The 16,834-nt window shown below is 40.0% G+C and overlaps 3 protein-coding genes across 3 annotated transcripts; all 3 read right to left on the reverse strand.

Annotated features, from left to right (window-relative positions):
* Positions 1-390: 390 nt before the first annotated feature.
* Positions 391-3,850, reverse strand: LOC123468097. Its single transcript, XM_045167754.1, has one exon. It carries the CDS (start codon positions 2,894-2,896, stop codon positions 1,049-1,051), a length of 1,848 nt encoding a protein of 615 aa, XP_045023689.1. The 5' UTR covers positions 2,897-3,850; the 3' UTR covers positions 391-1,048.
* A 607-nt stretch (positions 3,851-4,457) lies between these two features.
* Positions 4,458-5,513, reverse strand: LOC123468098. The gene has a single exon (XM_045167755.1). It carries the CDS (start codon positions 5,430-5,432, stop codon positions 4,458-4,460), a length of 975 nt encoding a protein of 324 aa, XP_045023690.1. The 5' UTR covers positions 5,433-5,513.
* On the reverse strand, positions 5,513-7,153 carry LOC123468099 (uncharacterized protein K02A2.6-like). Its single transcript, XM_045167756.1, has 2 exons — positions 6,684-7,153; positions 5,513-6,392 (listed from the first exon to the last, which is right to left on the reverse strand). The coding sequence occupies exons 1-2, from the start codon at positions 7,151-7,153 to the stop codon at positions 5,513-5,515; spliced, it is 1,350 nt and encodes a 449-aa protein (XP_045023691.1).
* Between the last annotated feature and the right edge of the window lie 9,681 nt (positions 7,154-16,834).

Genomic DNA, 16,834 nt, shown 5'->3' on the forward strand with positions numbered 1-16,834 from the left:
TTTTCTCCCCGAATTCAATTGGGGTTTGCAATCAATTGGATTGCAATCAATCGATTCATCAATGCAAAAACAATATATCGATTGACCCGATCTATCCGACAACAACCCCGATAATAGCTCGTTCTACCCGCTTGCCCCGATTTTTACTCTGAAACCGAAAGAACGGCATTTTTTTTTATTGCTTCGGGGCAACGGGTTAACCTCAAATTTTTCCCCGCACCGCCCTCGTTGAAAAAGTGGCACCTCATTTCAACCCCGAATGCACTTTATCGGTGCGGGGCGGTTAACTCGATTAGAACTAATTGGGGCCGATCACTAAGCATTCTCCCTCTCGGGTGAATGGCTTTACGAATTAAGACAATTTGTTGTGTAAATAAACTCAGAGGCGTATTTACCCACAATGATGATTATGTATTACTAAGCTGAGGCCAAAGGTTTACAAAACGAGTAGGGATACATGGACGTGAGTCCAATTGGGAAACTGAGCGTGAGATTCGAGACAAAGTAATTTGATCTTACCGTGTTAGCGCGGGCGTACAAACGTGAGGGAATAATGGAAGAAAAACGGGGAACAATACTACTTGCCGACACGTATAGTATTTGGAGTACGTGTTGAGAAGATAATTCGAATACACACAACGCTCGGAGAGGAAAGAAGAACAAAAAAAGTTGGAGGAATACCTAATGGATTAAAATGAATAAGCTAACACATCAAGATAAAAGTCTACTGTTCAAGAGTGACAATTCAAGCTAAAGGCGACTGAACGTCTTGCAAGCTGATACTTGTCTGACTCTTGTCAGAAAGTGGGTTCACCATGAAACGTCGCATCTTCGCATGTGGCGTGATGTTCGTGACGCGTAGGTGCGTCACACGCGTGAGTCAGAACCCGGAAGTTTTATCTAGGTCAACATGGTTGCACATGAAGCAACTAGCAAATACGTTTGTAATAGTGAATAAGAATATAATGTGAATATAAAATAAGCATAAGCAAATAGATCATATTGTGGGTATCTGCAAAGGTATATATATTTAGATGGCTTCGTTACATCACTCCCGGTTGCGTGAGATTACGTCCCGTAATCTCTCATTGAATTCGAAAGATCCGGAAGTTGCGGTGGTCGAAGTTTTCCATTTGGGACAGCATAGACTCCGAATCATTTCGAAAAATCCCAAGCAATAGCAGATACGCATGAGGACCACACCGGAAACACAGAGTAAACCGATGTAAAAATAATCCTTCAGTTTTACCCACCAGCTGGTGTAGGTCCCGACATTGGATGCTGTTATCAAAACATTGGAGGTACTCAATGTTTCGTGTACCGAAGATATATCTTGTGAGTGTTCGTTCATTGCTGCCGCAATATCGGCCATGATATTCATGTGGTTAAGCATGGTATCACTGTATGCTGGGTTGCTGCGATGTTCGTAATCAGAAAATTTGACATCTTCGTAACGAAAGGAGTGGGCTAGTGACTGCTCCGGTAAAATAATATTTGCCTCGATTGGGTTCCAGGTGTTATTACGGAATGCGTACGGTTTGCCATTAAAGTTGACAAATCCATTGGTCCAATAACAGGTTGAAAATTTTACAAGTTCCCATCCATCAAGGGTTATCGTAAAATTTTGGAATTTTGGTTGCGGACCGCAAGAGGTCACCACGGTGTCAAATGTGACATTTAGTTCTTTGCATTGGATGACAACTGCCGTTCTACCCAAAGCTTGGAGTTTCGTGCACTGGGGTAAATTTAATTGGGAAGCCGCTAACCATCCATTATATTGAGCGGCTGCGATAGCTCGTTCGTGTTTCGCCTTTCGGGAATCACATTGTAATATTTGAATTAGTCTTGCTAATTCATTCTCGTGATCGGTGAGTTGATCGCGAATATATTGTATATTAGCTGGTATACTGAAAATTTCAGCGTTAGGTGGCGGTGATGTCGTTGTTGATGCTGAAGAAGAATTCTCCTTCATCTCTCCTGTCAAAATGTACAATTTTGGTTGACCCACGACATCGTAGGCTGATGTACGGTTCGTACCGTACCAGTTCGTACAATTGTGTTGAAGTGGGAGACAAGGAGATCGAAGAGTTAAGTGAAAATCTAATTGATGGTCGTCATCCTGTAGACGGAACGACTTTTCGCCTTCCAACTGTCTTGTTAGTGTACCGACACCAGATTCAACAAGTCGGTTGATTGGTGCCGTGTGATGCGTGTAGGTAGTGTCCCATACCAATGTTAAATGATAATGTGACAAGTTACCTGCCGTCGCGGATGCTGTGCCAATAGGTGTCTGGAAGTTAGTGTCTTCACTTTGTTGATAAAGTTGCACTTTTTCAAGGACGCAGTTAGTAATTTGTGCTGTTACTGTACTCATCCAATATTTCAAAGGTGTTGGATCGTGATCGAATACATATTTATTATCCGAAGCTTTCATCTCATTTCCGTTGCACTTTTTATGGTTAATCATGTCGTTGCACTCTGAAGGTGTCGTATCGATGGAAATTTTGTCCGGCACAATCACTACCTGGCCGAAAAAACTCACAGTAGTGTGTTTAATGTTTTTCCATTTTGCGCAAATATATCCCGGAAAATGAGCTGCTGCCCGTTCTTCACTGTAAACACCGTATTTCACTTGAACATTATTTTTGTCAATTTCTTTTGGCCGGCAATTTGCGTCAGAGAATTGAAGAATTCCCATTCTTAATGGCTCTGAGCAATCGCAAACGGTTGTTTCAAAGGCTTGCGGACGAATCCAGCAAAGGCTTAGCAGTAGCAGAAATGGCAATGGTGACATTTCTATAGGCATAAACAAAACAAAACAAAACAAAATTTTGGGAAAAATAGTACGTACAATAATGGAATAAAACAAAATAGACGAAACTTTTATGGATTTCATACAAAACAAAAATAAAATCAAAGAATGAAAAGGGTAGCAAAAGATAAAAATGGGAGTAACATATTCTAGGCTTAAAAATGTCAAAGATTTTCCGTCGGCTTTTTGCTAGTTACGCTACGGCAAAAGGATACGGAAATGAAATGCATCATATTATAATTTGTTTAAGTATAAAGAGAAACAATATTGCAACAATTAATTAGTATTATTGGAAAGAGGGGAAGCTAAACATTATTATTAAAAAGAAAGAATTTAAAAATAAACATTCATTTGGCAAGGGGAATAGAAAAGAAACGTTTAAAAATGTACGGCGAGAAAAAGAATTTAATGATCATATGCAAAGTTGAGAATTTTCTAAGTCCAACACATGGGAAAGGGGTATGCACGGAAACAGAGGGGGGAGGGTGGTGTGAAATACTAGCAAGTGTGTAGGTGGCCTTGAAGTATTCCTAAGTCCAAGTTCCACATTTTATCGGGTAACGTACGAAAAGGGGAGCAAAAGAAACGGTAAAACTAAGTGCGTGGGTGTGTGGGGAATGCTATAGCGTTGGTGCTGACGTTTGGGCGTGGCACATTGTAGTGGCATTATCGAAATACCGAATCTATGGAAAGTTTTCTATAACTTTACTTTATGAAATATTCAAATATCGACATCATTACTGATTGGTTTTACAAATCATTCTTTTGGTTTTACGGAGTCGTTTTGATTGTTTGTAAAGTGAAAGATAAGCGAAAAATATGAAGAAAGGAAAAGAAGTGAAAGAAGAGTATAGGAGGCGGAATAGGAGAAGAATTCTGGACTAAAGGATTACTACGGTAATGTTAATATAACTTCCCTATTATTTTATGCGTATTAATTATTTTATGATAAGTAAAAGAAATTTTGTTTGTCAGAGATGGAATGACATGCTTGAATATACGCATTGATTGTACCCCACGCAAAGATAGTTGGTTAGCAAGCTTGGTTGCGATGCGTGGGTACTCGGGTTCAAATCCCGGGGGAAGCTTGTGAAAGGGAACAAATGTGCGTCGGCTCCAATGTACGGAAGGTGGGTTTTTTTTTTTTTTACCATCGTCCTTTCATTCATCCTTTCCACCCCCTTCTTGTAGATGGTCGCCTCGCGCTCTTCTCAGCTGTTAATTCGGTTTGCCGAGTAACTCTTGTGGGTGGCAAGAGTTGGCTGGCAGAATTGACTACTGACGATGGAGATTTGTTCCATTCTGGCTAGGGGAGATTCTGGCGCTGGACTCAATCCGTGTGCGAACGGCTTTTTCATTTTTTTGAAATTTTTTAAAGTAATTTTTCCGCAATGTAATTATATTTAATTCCAATTCCAATTAAATAAAAAAAAAAAATTCTTTCTTTTACTTAATCTATTTGGAGACTATTCTGATTGTTACGTCTGCCGTTTTTATTTATGGAAAAACACTACTGAGGCTACAACGCTTTGACGAGGGAAGGGAAATACTGAGAGGGGAAATACTGAGAGGGAAAAGAAGACAGGATAGAAAAGTGATAGGCGAATAACAGAATATAGCCATATTTTTTTTTGTTGTTGTCTTGTTATTGGACTCCATCTCGATAACGCAGAGGTTTTTGTCGATTGCGTTGCGGGCGTCTGTTAACATGAAGTTGTTCTGGTTTTTCAGCTGAAAAATCTTCTTTGGGCTCTGATGGACGATCATCTGCCTTAACTTCAGCGCGTGCGGAGTCATCTTTGTTAATTGCGTCATTTTGAATTGATGTTGTTTCGTCGTCAGACTCGTCTGTGTTGGAAGTATTATTTTCTGACGAAGGTCGATGTACGTTGACGACGTCATCTTGTTGTTGTGAACAATTTGCATCTGCCAAAAGATCACTTGTTTGTGCGATGTCGTTTTCGGGGCTGTCACTTGCCATTTTTTTCTCGTGATCCTGATTTTCCACGGCAATGTCATGTTCTTGGGTTTGAGTCGCTATCGACTTACGAAATCGGTTTTCAAAATCAGAGGGGTTCTCAATTGGGGGACAAAGTTCTGTTTTCCACAGCATTGTCTCGTACAGTGGTTTTAAACGATTTACATGCGTACGTTGACATTTATAAGAATTATCAGCTATATCAACAGTACTATTATTATAAACTTTTACTACTCTATAAGGGCCTTTATATTTTGACGTAAACTTCCTACTATCTCCATCCTTAACTACACGAATATCTAATAAGACTCTATCGCCTACAACATATTTCTTTTCTTTTGCTCGCTTGTTATATTGTTCGCGTTGACGATTCCGCGCTTTCTCGGTTTCTTCGCGAACTCGTTGGAAGCTATAACGCAAGCGATCAGTTAAATTTCCTACGTAATCAGAAGCAGATTTAAAGGTTGAAGGGGAAGCATCTAAAAATTCATTTACAGGAATATTGGGATCTCTACCGTGCACTAAATAATAAGGGGTTTCAAGTGTCGAAGAATGCGTAGAACTACGGTATGCAAATAAAACATCATCCAACATATCTTCCCAGTTGGAATGCTCTCCATCTTTTAATTCTTTTCGTAACATTGATGTCAATGTACGATTAAATCTTTCTGTTTCTCCATTGCTAGCTGGGTTGTATGCTGTCGTCAATCTTTGGTCAATTTTTAATTTTTATTTTTACAAAAGTATCGGAATAATTTCGAAGTGAAATTGGTTCCTCGATCAGAAACAATAGCTTTAGGCATTCCATGCCTCACAATAATTGTTTTGTAAACACATTCCGCGGTCGTGTGAGCAGTTTGATCTTTCAACGCAACTGCTTCCACCCAGCGACTAAAATAATCCGTTATTACTAATATATAACTGTTACCATTTGGGGAAATCGGAGTGATAGGACCTAAAAAGTCCATTCCTATTTCTTGAAACGGAGCTTTCGCAATTTCGTGTGGGTGCAAAAGTGCTCTATAAGTTGAAGAAGTGTTGGCCATGCAGATTTCACAAGCCTGGCAATATTCTTTAATATCAGCCCTCATAGTCGGCCAGTAGTAATGATTTTTCACTTTCAAGTAAGTTTTATAAAAAGCTAAATGTCCTCCCATCGGTGCATCATGTAATTCTTTTAGCACAAGATGACGGAGTGACAAAGGCAAAACTAATTGGTGATTTAATTCGTTCCGCTTGCTATTTGTAGAAGGCAATTCATGGCGATAAAGTGTACCTTCTAGAATTTCAAAGTATTCAATTTCTTTCACCCAATCGGGCTTAGAGTGGCAAAATTTTTCATCGAGTTCGCCTGTTTCTAAATAATTTTTAATTGCAACACAAAGATCGTCTTCCATTTGCTTTTCGCAAATGAATTTGATATTGGTTGACGCTGGCTGAATACTAGCAATTTTTAAGCGTGACAAACAGTCAGCATTTTGATGAATACGACCTGGTCTATATTTTAATTCATAATTGGTCGCTGCTAAAAGTATAGCCCATCTTCCTAATCTTCCATTGTTATCTTTTTGGTTCTTTAACCATTGCAAAGGTCTATGGTCACTAATAATTTTTAGTTTAGTTATTTATAGTTTAGTTTTATCTAAAAGATAATGCCTAAAATGTTTAATTGCATCAATTTCGGCCAATGCTTCCTTTTCTGTCGTTCAATATTTCGATTCAGCTTTAGTCAGTTGTCGACTTGAATATGCAATTGGATGTTCATGACCATCCTGCATTTGAGAAAGTACAGATCCTATTCCATAATCGCATGCATCAGTAAAGAGTAAAAATTTTTCATTGAAATTGGGGTAAGCAAGAACTGGGGGCGTTACTAGAGAATTGCGCAATTACTCCAAAGCAAGTTGTTCCTCAGTTCCACAAGCAAAAGGTTTTCTACTAAGATCTTTATGTGTTAATCTAGTCAGTGGTTTAGCAATTGATCCAAAATCTTTAATAAATCTTCTGTAATATCCAGCAAGTCCAAGAAATGACCTTATTTCGTCAACCGATGTAGGTGTTTTATAGTTCACTATCCTATCAATTTTTCCAGGGTCGGGTTTAATACCATCTGTTAAAATAACATGACCGAGATAGTTTACCGATTGTTTTATAAATTGGCATTTCTTAAGTTTTAATTTTAAATTAGCAGCCTTTAATAAGTCAAAAATTTTACGAATATCACGTAAGTGATCTTCAAAAGAGTCCGAAAAGATGATGACATCGTCCAAGTAAACTAATGCTTTTTTTCCTAAAACGTCTTTCAGTACATAATTCATTAGTCTTTGAAAAGTAGCCGGTGCATTGCACAGACCAAATGCCATTCTTTTAAATTCATAAAGGTTGTTTTCTACTACAAATGAAGTTTTTTCAATTGCTGAGTCATCTACTTGAATTTGCCAATAGCCAGAAGCTAAATCAAGAGTTGTGAAAAATTTCTTTCCGAATAATTTGTCTAAAGTTTAATCAATTCGTGGCATGGGAAAAGAATCTTTTTTTGTAATACTATTTAATTTTCTATAATCGACGCAAAATCTAACTTCGCCGTTCTTTTTCTCTACTAATACCACGGGTGAAGCCCATGGTGAATGTGAATATCGGATTACATCCGCCTCAAGCATTTCTTGCACTTTGTCCTCTAATAATGTTCTTTGATTGTTTGTTACTCTATATGGGCGTTGTCGAAGGGGGCCTCGTCCTTGTGTATCAATTGTGTGTTTAATGAGATTAGTATTCCCTAATTCTGAATCTTTTGAAGCGAACAAGTCGTTAAAGTCATTTAATAATTTAGAGAGCGGTACTTGAAATTCCGGGTCGACATCCGAAATTAGAACAGGCTCAGATTTCTCGTTAGGTTTGTGGTCTGATTTGTTTAAAGCAACTTTTCCTATTACTTGACGAATTATTTCAATTACTCCTAACTTAGTGTTTCTTTGTATGTTGACTTCAGTGAATGAATGATTTTCGACCATAATATTATACATTCCATCTCCCGATACTTTTCCAATGAATTCTTCGATATATAATCCTGCCGGCAAATTTTCTTCTGGGGTAAATATAAATGCTGTTTGAGGGGGGACATACGGAAATGAACCTTTCATTTGCGCTGCAATTACCAGCGACGTCTGACGAAATAGCGTCGTCTTTTTGACCGTTGTAATTGCCATGTCTGGTACTCTAGAGATAGCTAAAGGGCCCTGCTCATCTCTTTTTAAATAAATGCTCTTGGCTTCTCCATCAAGCCGAAATCCGTGTTTCTGGATTGCATCCCATCCAAGGATACAGTCTTCTGTAACACCGTTTGTAACAATAAATTCTTGTCTTAAAACTGACTCTCCGTATCGAACGGGCAATGTCACTCTTCCCAGTGTGTGTAATTTTCTCTCCCCTACATCGTATAAATCAAAATCAAGCTGACTGCAGATCACTTGACCTCTAGGGGGCAACTTATTAAATAATCTCTCGTGTATAATACTTTTAGACGCGCCTGTATCAAATAATGCTTGTAAAGGGATTTGGAAATTCTTTAATGGAATTCTTGGGGTCGATTCATTTGTAATGGTTGTTAATTTTGCGACTTGTCGGGTTTTTAAAGGAGGCTCGATATCAACTGACCCGAAGCTACAGTTGATCCCTAGTGGTTTCCCTGGCGTTGAGGTGGGCCTGGAATGTTAGGTCTATTTGGTTCTCTTATCTTAGGACAATTATTAGATTTGTGACCTATTTCACGGCAAGAATAACAAATAGGGGGTTGTGCCTGTTCTAGATTCTGGCGTTGAAATTTGCGACAAGTAGACTGGGTGTGGCCTCGAAATCCACAAAAATTGCAAGTCATCAAAGGTTGTGAGGGCCTGTATGGGGAATCACTAGAAGGTTTTGAAAAGGATGAAGTAAAATTCCTAGGTTTATTCGGAAATCTCGAATAGTGCTGAGTGGTGTTGTCGTTACTACCAAAACGTGAGGGCGAATAATTCCAATTCTTTTCGCGATTAAAAGTGGGGGTTTGGAAAGAAACCTGTTTACGAAATGGTGTGTTGGGTGTGTACGAAACGCCATCTTTTGCATCAAATTGCAGTTTTTTCACGGCCTGTGTTAGTTCATGAAGAACATTTTTAATCTCATCGCTTTTGTTTTTGGGTTCTTCCACCTGCCGATTTCCGATACGAATGTTGGCTACTGCATTAGTCACAAGTTCTTTTTGATCAATTATGATTTGTTTAATTTCTTTTAATTCAGCATCTTTAGATTCGTAAGACCCGTCTATTTTCCTAATAAACTCGTTCTTATCGCGGTCGGTTTCTAATGCTTCTAATCGAAGGGCATAAACGCGAGTTGATGCTACAAGGTCATTGAAATCTTTAAATTCTTTATATTTTACTTTCGACTGTAATTTAGAATCCAATCCCTCAATGAATTTTTGTATCAAAATAACCGTAAACGACTTTTCGCCATAGCCCATGGGATACGCACGTTTAAAAATTTCCTGTAAACGATGGGCATAATCTACAATTTTCTCTCCTGGCTTACGTTTTGCTTTATTAAACTTTTTAAGATATAAATCAGCATTTTCATCACCATGAAAGTGATCAAGCAAGGATTCCTTAATGGAAGCATAGTCGTCTGGATTTTCTTTTAAAATGGCTTGGATAACCGAAAATGCTCGATCAGTAAATTTTGCACGTAACATCTGAATTATTTTTTCATTTGACCATCCAGATCCATCTACTATACTTTCAAAAGATTCCAGCCAAGAGTCAAAACGGGAAATTGGGCTTCCAGAAAAAGAAGGAAGTAATTGCAAACGAGAGAATGTATGTTGATTGTTTTGGAAATCATCCAGATCTTTAACAGTAGCTGCTCTAGTGTGGGAAAGAGAGTATGCCATTTTGCTATTTGGATTGGGAAATTTGGAGGTTAAGCTTCTCTTTTGCGGATTCTCAACGAGTTCTGGAATGCTAACTGGAATTGTTCCAGATTCCAAAAAATTGTTTGTAGCTGATACGACTTCTGTTCCAAGAAAGGGTGTCGTCGATTTGGGAACCGATTGAGTTATTGCTGGATGTGACGTTAGTCTCTGTTTGGTGATGGCCTCGGACGTCGTCTGGGTCTCGACTGCTGTAGTGCTTGGTTCGGTCGGCTTGTGGTATTCAATGGTAACAATTGTCTCAAGTTTGTTTTGGTTTGGATTAGCGTTTGTTTGATGTTCTCCGTCAACTGCACGTTGTTTGGTCTGATGACTGCTGGGAAGTTGTCCAGTTTTGTCAGAAGTGATTTTATCTCCGGGGTCAGTGGTTCCAATAGCGTAAGTAACTGAAGGTTTTTCAGGTATAGGAAAAGGTTGTGAATTTCCGCCAGAAACGTTTGTTGGTGGGTTAGTAGTAGACGTTCCAAATGGAAGGCAAACTCTTTCAGTTCCAGAATTAGGTGGGAGGTAAGTTCTCTTACGTCGCTTCCCGTGATCCGCACATTCGGAAATATGGTACAAACGATCTTGTTTTTCGTTTGAGTTAGTTTCGTTAAGTCGATGATTTTGTAAATCTGTCCGAAGAGGAAGGTTAGAAACTGCCTCGCATATGTCGTGAAAATTGCCGTTAGTTCGGACGCCTGCTGTTCCGTTTTCTTCGTCTTCTTCGCCCGTATGGTGAGTTTCACCTCTAGAATCGCCGTCAAATATTTCAGAAGAGACGTTGGTTTCTTCCACTCCGTTATCTGCGGGTTGTTCGGATAAAGATATGTCAATTGGATGTCCTTTAGCAACCAGATTAGTTGGGTCCGGATCTTCGGGTCGTTCGACTGGAAATCTGCTTCTCTCCCCTTCAGGCTCCTGATGGCTAGTATTAGGGATGGCAACCTGCTCGTCTGAATCTGGAAAATCTTCTCCTGATTCTTCGTGATCTCGTGGTATAGGTGGTGAAGACTCAGTGTCAACTGTTTTTCCATTAGTTGTGTTCTTCCTCTTGAAAAAACTTAAAATTGTGCTCGAGAGAAAGCTGGTTTTTGACGAAGATTTGGGAGTAGGATTAACGGGTGACAATTTTGATGTAAACTTAGCTAAAAGGGAAGTTGATTGAGACACGGATGTTACCTTAGTAATATTCTTAGCACGGGGTTTTCTAGACTTAATGTTATCTAACCCTGGGACAGCCACATACGCCACATTCGTTCTAAGTTTCTTTACCTGAGTGTCATCTTGTTTTACTTTGGGTTTAAAAATGGGTGATGCAGATTTTTTAACAGCCTCAATTGTTTTCTCTGACGCTTTACCTCCTTGAAATTGATCTGGGATAGCAGTGGTTTTGGGGACAATGGGATTGTTTATAGGAGAACGCAAAAGTTTAGGGCCGCCAGTAATAACATCGTCAATCATTGTGGTTGAGTTCGAAAAATCGCTGCCACCATTATGTAAAGCATTCTCCCTCTCGGGTGAATGGCTTTACGAATTAAGACAATTTGTTGTGTAAATAAACTCAGAGGCGTATTTACCCACAATGATGATTATGTATTACTAAGCTGAGGCCAAAGGTTTACAAAACGAGTAGGGATACATGGACGTGAGTCCAATTGGGAAACTGAGCGTGAGATTCGAGACAAAGTAATTTGATCTTACCGTGGTAGCGCGGGCGTACAAGCGTGAGGGAATAATGGGAGAAAAACGGGGAACAATACTACTTGCCGACACGTATAGTATTTGGAGTACGTGTTGAGAAGATAATTCGAATACACACGACGCTCGGAGAGGAAAGAAGAACAAAATAAGTTGGAGGAATAACTAATGGATTAAAATGAATAAGCTAACACATCAAGATAAAAGTCTACTGTTCAAGAGTGACAATTCAAGCTAAAGGCGACTGAACGTCTTGCAAGCTGATACATGTCTGACTCTTGTCAGAAAGTGGGTTCACCATGAAACGTCGCATCTTCGCATGTGGCGTGATGTTCGTGACGCGTAGGTGCGTCACACGCGTGAGTCAGAACCCGGAAGTTTTATCTAGGTCAACATGGTTGCACATGAAGCAACTAGCAAATACGTTTGTAATAGTGAATAAGAATATAATGTGAATATAAAATAAGCATAAGCAAATAGATCATATTGTGGGTATCTGCAAAGGTATATATATTTAGATGGCTTCGTTACAATATCTATGTACTCAATGGGTAGTTCCAGGGATGTCCGTCGGCTAGTCACCTTGGAAGTGCAATGGATGTGCGAAAATTATATTCTACGGACCTCCTTCCAACAGCCAAAAAATTTTCAATTGTTTCATTTAAGGATCGGCCTCGAGCCAATCGGGGCGCTTTTTTGCAAATCGGGTTTCTCATTTCGGGCCAAGGAGGCGTGGCTCAGGGTGGAAAATTTTTCTCCCCGAATTCAATTGGGGTTTGCAATCAATTGGATTGCAATCAATCGATTCATCAATGCAAAAACAATATATCGATTGACCCGATCTATCCGATAACAACCCCGATAATAGCTCGTTCTACCCGCTTGCCCTGATTTTTACTCTGAAACCGAAAGAACGGCATTTTTTTTTATTGCTTCGGGGAAACGGGTTAACCTCAAATTTTTCCCCGCACCGCCCCGGTTGAAAAAGTGGCACCTCATTTCAACCCCGAATGCACTTTATCGGTGCGGGGCGGTTAACTCGATTAGAACTAATTGGGGCCGATCACTAAGTTTCATTATTAATTGTCAAAATTTCTTGAGAGGGGAAAAACTTAACCGTGTTCAAATTTTTCCCTTGAACGTATTTTTATTTGAAGTCCAGCCTTTAAAATGAAAAATTTTAAATAATAAAGGAGTAATGATCTATTTGCCGGATGGTTTATTTTAAAATTTATTACAAAAAATGAATAAAATATATGAAAGTCGTGAGTTTGTTTGCACAAGCTTTCCGTTTAGCTTACGAGAACCAAGCCATTGAAAATTAACTCACAGAAAATAAATATTATTCGGCATCTAATAATATTCAAAGCAAGTATACTTGTGATAGGATTATAATTTCTAATAATAAAAAACTACTTTAAACTTAATAAATCATGCTGAAGTTTAAAATTCAAAAAATATTTAGCATAAATTGTTTAATTTCAATTTATACACCTCTGGTTTAACCTAAGTTCGACATCATCTTGACTTCTTAAAAATCCTGTATGTGATTTGTTATCGAAAAAGCTCAAGTGTTTTACAACAATTCGATTGTATTGTTCGAAAATGATATATAATATATCTGTAGATTGGCGCAGTGGAATAAGATTCGACTGTGATGCGGGAGACCCGAGTTCGAATCCTGGTATAGCCTAATGTTTTTCATGAATAGATGTCCAATACATGTCATATTTATAGCCAAATGAAAGCCCGTTCGGATATCCTTAGAATGTCTGACGGCGCTGTTGAGGGCGGTCAAAAAAAAAAAAAAATACATCCGTAGGACATTCAAATCGGATATCGGGCTGTCCGGAGGATATCAAAAAGATGTACTCAACATCCGACCCCGACATCTGTCGGACATCCGACGGACTGCCTTGTGTTTTGTGGGAGGTGTTATTTGTCATGGGGTTGTGTTATTGTAAAGTGCCCAACTAAGACTACCTAGAAGTTCGCCGTCTACCAGTGAGATGAGGTTTCCTTCTATGTTCCCATCTAGTCTCCCAAAATAAGCCCGGTTAATCTTGGTGTAAGTTTTCTTGTTCTTAGTGGTACGGAGAGGGAGGCATGAAAATCTAGAGCTGTCGATGGTAATTGTACGAAGTAACTCGGGATCAATTGTATCATCGGATAGAATTTATTCCTCAGTTGCCCTATAGAAGTAGTCCCAATTACCCGTCTTCCCTTTAGCGCTGGGGAACCTGAGAACTAAGTGTTTCCTGGTTTTTTGGCTTTACCCTCTAATTCGTAAAGGCTCACTCTCATTTTCAAAAGTTGATAAAAAGTCTGGAAAACCGCAGTTACCGTTCCGCAAAGTAGCACTTTCCGCAAGTGGATTCCACAAATTAGTGTCCTTCCCGCAAGTGGACTCCGCAAATTAGTGTGCTTCCCTCAATTGGATTCCGCAAATTAGTGTGCTCCCCGCAATTTGATTCCGCAATTTAGTGTTCTCTCCGCATTTTAGTACTTTCCGCAGCAAAAATCCCGCAAAATAGTACCCTTCCGCAAGTAAAATCCCACAGAATAGTACCCTCCGCAAGTAAAATCCCACAGAATAGTGCCCTTCTGCAAATAAAATCCCTACAAATAGTGCAAATAGCGCAAGTTAAATCCCTCGTTTTAGTGAAAGCTTGAAATTAAAGTTTCTACGTTCCTGAAATTCTAGTTTGTACAAGGTAATGATTGATTGGTCCAATCCCACTCCTTCCGGTTATTTTTCCGAACGAACCGTCCGCGTGATCAGTGGAACCGTCAACGCTCGTTAGTCTGAAAGTCTGCCCACTGAACGAGAGAACTATTCTCAAAATCTCGTTCAGTTTCCAAAAGGGGGGGGTTAGTACAAACGTTGCAAAGGCGGCTGGCTGTGTTACGATCAGGCGGGTCTTTGACCTTTCGCCCTTCGCCGCACTATGTGCCTGATGACTCGGACGACCACTATTCTGTCGCTCCGCCCTTCCTTTATCCCGCGGTTCCCTCCGATAAAGGAGTTGTGCTACACATATATCAATTCATAAGCATGAATGCGATATGTGTAGCCCACGGTTAGAGAAGAACAGAGTCCCAGAATAGTGATTATAAGACATTCCTATTTCACAACTCTGATCTCGCCAGGGAGATGGACTCTCGCATCGGCAAAAAATCCGAGTCGTTCCACCAGACCGCCTTCTACTCGCGCGCTCTACCAAGAGACACTAAGAGTAGGGGGAGGGAACAAACAAACGTGGCAAAAATATACTAAACAGCAGCAGCCAACCTGAAAAAGATAAGCGTAGAGGTTATTTTTTGTCAAAAACTATCAAAGAAAAACTTTGAAGTCAAATAACTCAGAAACCGTAAGAGATGGCGAAAAATCCTTAGCGCGGTATCACGGTTATTCACATTGAATACAAGTATATTTGATCCTGTTTACATAAAGAAGAAAAAACTCATGGTATCACAGTGTATTCACATTTAATACAAGCATATTTGATCCTGTTTACATATAGAAGTAAACACTCATGGTATTGTCACACGAGTTGTATTTGGACAAGAATACACGAATACAACAAGTGATGACTTAAATTCTAGACAATTATTCACTTTTAACTAATAACAATAAGGGATAACCATAACCTACTCGGAGAGCGTCTGAAGACTCCAGGGAACTACCCTTTAACTGAATTTTACACTGGTATTTATACCGAAATACAATATACGCCCTTTTCCGGAGCGCATGTCTCCGTATCTTCTTTAGTACAGATAAACTTAAGATGAATCATTCCCACGCTCGCAACATAGTCCAACGAGCGGGTGAATCATCTGTGTTAGGAGATAATGTTTACCCCTTTTCACCCGCGACAGGTCCCCCTTCTTCAAGACAGGCGACCCGACTGTACTAATCTCCCCGTGATAACGGCTGGAAGGTCACTCTTGTTAACGCTAACTATAACCCCGATAACAATTGAAAGGGAAAAAAAATAAAATTTGGAACGGATAGGTAATAATTTGATCCGTGAAGGTTATTGAAACTGAATAAAACTCGGGTGATTCCTTCTGCCGGCATAGTAGTTTTTTGGTCTTTGCTGAATACAGGTCCTCCAAGATGTTCACCTTTTCTGAAATTCTGGAGAACCGGAGGTAATTCGACGTTGCCGTTGTGCGGTTCGCCGAAATTGTTTTTTGCGACCCTGTGAGCCGTCACTGCCGACTGGATGTGTTAGACCAGAAGCTTTTCGAGGCGCTTCTAATCGATGCCAAGGAAACGGATGCCTGTTTGGACTTCATTCCCTTTGCTGGAGAAGTTTGGGAGCTAGGTGACTTTTACTACAGGTAAGTTTGTTATTTGCTTTGGATATATTTTTTTTTTCTTCTTTTTATTTTCTTTTTCTTCCCATCTAGCACGTATCCTGGCTACGCCCGTTATCGTGATCTCTATTCCCACAACTACGCGCGGCTTCTGTGGTGGATGGAGTCGGGTGAGGATGTTTACCATCCTCATTCGCGACGTTCGGATTTTTACCCCGAGATCCTGTACTCTAGCGTGGAATCCCGACTGGAGGCTCGCTTGGAGGCGCTGGAGGCGCTGAATTCCTTGCGGTCGGAAGACGCCGCTAACTAATTCTGTGTATCCTGGTATTTTACATGAACTCTTTAATACATTTTGTTTTTTGAAAGAACTTTTTCTACTTTTGTTTTTTCTACTAGGCAATAAGCTAATTATACCCTAGACAATTAATAGGTTGAAAGGACGAGTTTTTTATAGGTTTTGCATCTCTAGTTCTTCCCTCCCGCGGTCTCCGGGTGGTAGACTGACCACATCGAGCTGTTCGTGAGCGGCTAAGCGTTCACTCAGTAAGTGAGAATTATAACTCAAAAATACTATTCCTATACTTAGTACTAACATTACTATTATCATTTCATAGGGATATCGGGCAAAAGATGCATCAGTGTGTTTGTCCACTTCGGCCACGAGGTTATGGATCTGTTCTCCCGTCATTTCCGCTGCCAACCTGGCGCGGTCGTTACGTTGGAGTAATTCGCTTATTATGTCGATGGAGCTTGTATTCCCCCGCGGAATCTCGATGACGATGTGCCGCCTACTGCTGTTGCTGGTCGGATCCTGGGAGAAGACATTGACCGATGGCAGAACCGCAGCTTGTAAATTTGGCGCTTCGATATTTCCCTCCATGCTGGCTGGAAATACCCAGTCCTCCGTTCTCGCTGTACATCCCAAAGGTACCTCAAAGATTCCAACTGCTGGTAATTTAACTGCTCGTAGGGCCGGTTGTCCGACATTGGCTGGGCATGAGAAGACGATGTCGTGTGATTTCGTCGCCGAGAATGCCCATTGGTTCGCTCCAATGTACACCGCTTCGGGTCCTCG

The sequence above is a fragment of the Daphnia magna genome, unplaced genomic scaffold (assembly GCF_020631705.1).
Source record: "Daphnia magna isolate NIES unplaced genomic scaffold, ASM2063170v1.1 Dm_contigs286, whole genome shotgun sequence".
NCBI classification, from domain to species: Eukaryota; Metazoa; Arthropoda; class Branchiopoda; order Diplostraca; family Daphniidae; genus Daphnia; species Daphnia magna.

What these genes read in the sequence shown, in the direction of transcription:
- LOC123468097 (XM_045167754.1), bottom strand. Translation starts at nt 2,896, where the DNA reads ATGAAATCCATAAAAGTTTCGTCTATTTTGTTTTATTCCATTATTGTA.
- LOC123468098 (XM_045167755.1), bottom strand. Translation starts at nt 5,432, where the DNA reads ATGTTACGAAAAGAATTAAAAGATGGAGAGCATTCCAACTGGGAAGAT.
- LOC123468099 (XM_045167756.1), bottom strand. Translation starts at nt 7,153, where the DNA reads ATGGCATTTGGTCTGTGCAATGCACCGGCTACTTTTCAAAGACTAATG. An exon ending in GAGGAACAACTTGCTTTGGA is followed by an intron (nt 6,393 to 6,683) that starts GTAATTGCGCAA and finishes AAAAATTATTAG; the next exon opens with TGACCATAGACCTTTGCAAT.